This window comes from Camelina sativa, chromosome 4 (genome assembly GCF_000633955.1).
Source record: "Camelina sativa cultivar DH55 chromosome 4, Cs, whole genome shotgun sequence".
NCBI classification, from domain to species: Eukaryota; Viridiplantae; Streptophyta; class Magnoliopsida; order Brassicales; family Brassicaceae; genus Camelina; species Camelina sativa.
In genome coordinates, this window is record NC_025688.1 from 21,759,036 (window position 1) to 21,760,666 (window position 1,631).

The 1,631-nt window shown below is 41.6% G+C and overlaps 1 protein-coding gene across 1 annotated transcript in view; it reads right to left on the minus strand.

Moving 5' to 3' along the window:
* The window catches only part of LOC104784135 (neurofilament medium polypeptide-like), a gene marked incomplete at its 5' end in the record, with an annotated part of 2,923 nt that continues 1,894 nt past the window's right edge, over nt 603-1,631 (minus strand). Inside the window, one exon of the mRNA XM_010509200.2 lies at nt 603-1,626. Within this exon, the coding sequence (XP_010507502.2) occupies nt 943-1,626 (684 nt within the window). The remainder of the gene's footprint in view (nt 1,627-1,631) is intronic.

The following is a 1,631-nucleotide window of genomic DNA, read 5'->3' on the forward strand; positions in this document are numbered from 1 at the left end:
ATGGAAAGGTTATACGTCCAGCAAAGATACAAGACGAAGAAGCAAAGCTGAGTTCTACTTCTGACGGTCCACCTGTCCCAAGCTGGGGCCAGGTTTCTCCTCATTCTCTTATCGGAAAATCGATCGGTATACGAATGCCTGGCGAATACGAGTACATTCGATTCCAAATCGAAGATTACGACGTGGAAACAGTAAGTTTCTTCATGCTTTTTTGTGTGTTGTTCATCAGGTCAGGTCTCATCTCTTCTAAGAAATATAGTTTCCAAATCTACAGGAAACGCACTACCTGGCGAGTGCTTTCAGCAAAAAGGATGTTCAGGACCCGTGCAATTGGGTTGATATCAGACATGTAAAATCAGACTGTTCCATCTCTTTTTCAAGTTTTATACAAGCCTCTTTTTTTCAGAAGCTGAAACCCCTGATCTCAAACTTTCCAGATCCCGGCAGAGGATATTGAATGGCCGAAGAAACATCCCAAGTTACCAGAATGGAAATGTTTTCCTGAACCAGGCGAAACTATCTTGCATGAAACCAGTACAGCTCGGAAGAAGAAGCAATTTCATGAGGTATCTTGCAAACAGCTCCAACAATTTTTCTTGTGATGCTTAACCCTTTCACTGACACAACTTCTCAATAAAACTTCTATTAGGTTGGCAAGACGAGCACTGGGATTCCTATCATCAGAAACGTTGATAAGGGAAAGGGTCATGTGCAGTAGGATGCTGAGATGACAGATGCATGACAACATTCCAGACCGGAACACTCTTATAACCTTGTTTGACATCTTTGGCTCTTTCTACAATCTTCTAAACTCATATTTTGCTGCTATCTGGAATCAGAGAAATGCATAAACAATTCCAACACTCCTTTATATGACTGCCTTGTGAAATTCTTAGAAAATTCTTGATCCTCTAGAAGATAGTTAAGTACTGCAATAAATCATCACCTCCTTGAACGCTTCTTCGGCCGAGTAGAAGAGCCTGTTTCCATTTCACTAGTTTCACTGTCTCGTTTTGCTATCAGAGGAGAAGACCTTTTAGAAGCGACACCAGTAGTTTTTTTAGCAGGACTACCCTTTTCAATTGTTGGCTTCTTCCCAATTAATCGTTTCTGACCTGCAGACAGTTTTGCTGCATCCACTTTTTCATTCTTACTAATACTTTTCCTCTGTTCAGCTCCTCTTTTTCCATTAGCGGAATCAGCCTTCACTGTCTCTACAACATTTTCAGATGATGAAACCCCTTTCATTCTTTTAAGAAAACTAGCAGCACTTTGCTTTTTCGAGCCACCACTCGTGTTGTTCCCCTTCTTTTCTTGAACAATTTTCTTCGGCTCAGAGCTATCGTTTGAAGACCGGCCTTTACTAGGGAGACCAGCATTCAAACTGGTCTTAACGTTTCTGCTTCCTACTTTTTTGGCTGTTGAGGGTGCTCTTGCTCTAGTCATCTTCTTAGAAACAATAGGTTCCTCATCTTTATCAGAAGTTTCATCTTCCTCCTCCTCTGAAACTGGCTTCTCATCGACTGTGGAAGCTACTTTAGTCTTTTTCTTTGACGGTTCAGTGACTGACGCTGAAGTTCTAACAGCCAAGGAACTACGTTTCCGACAAGCTATCATAGGCACTGAAAGCG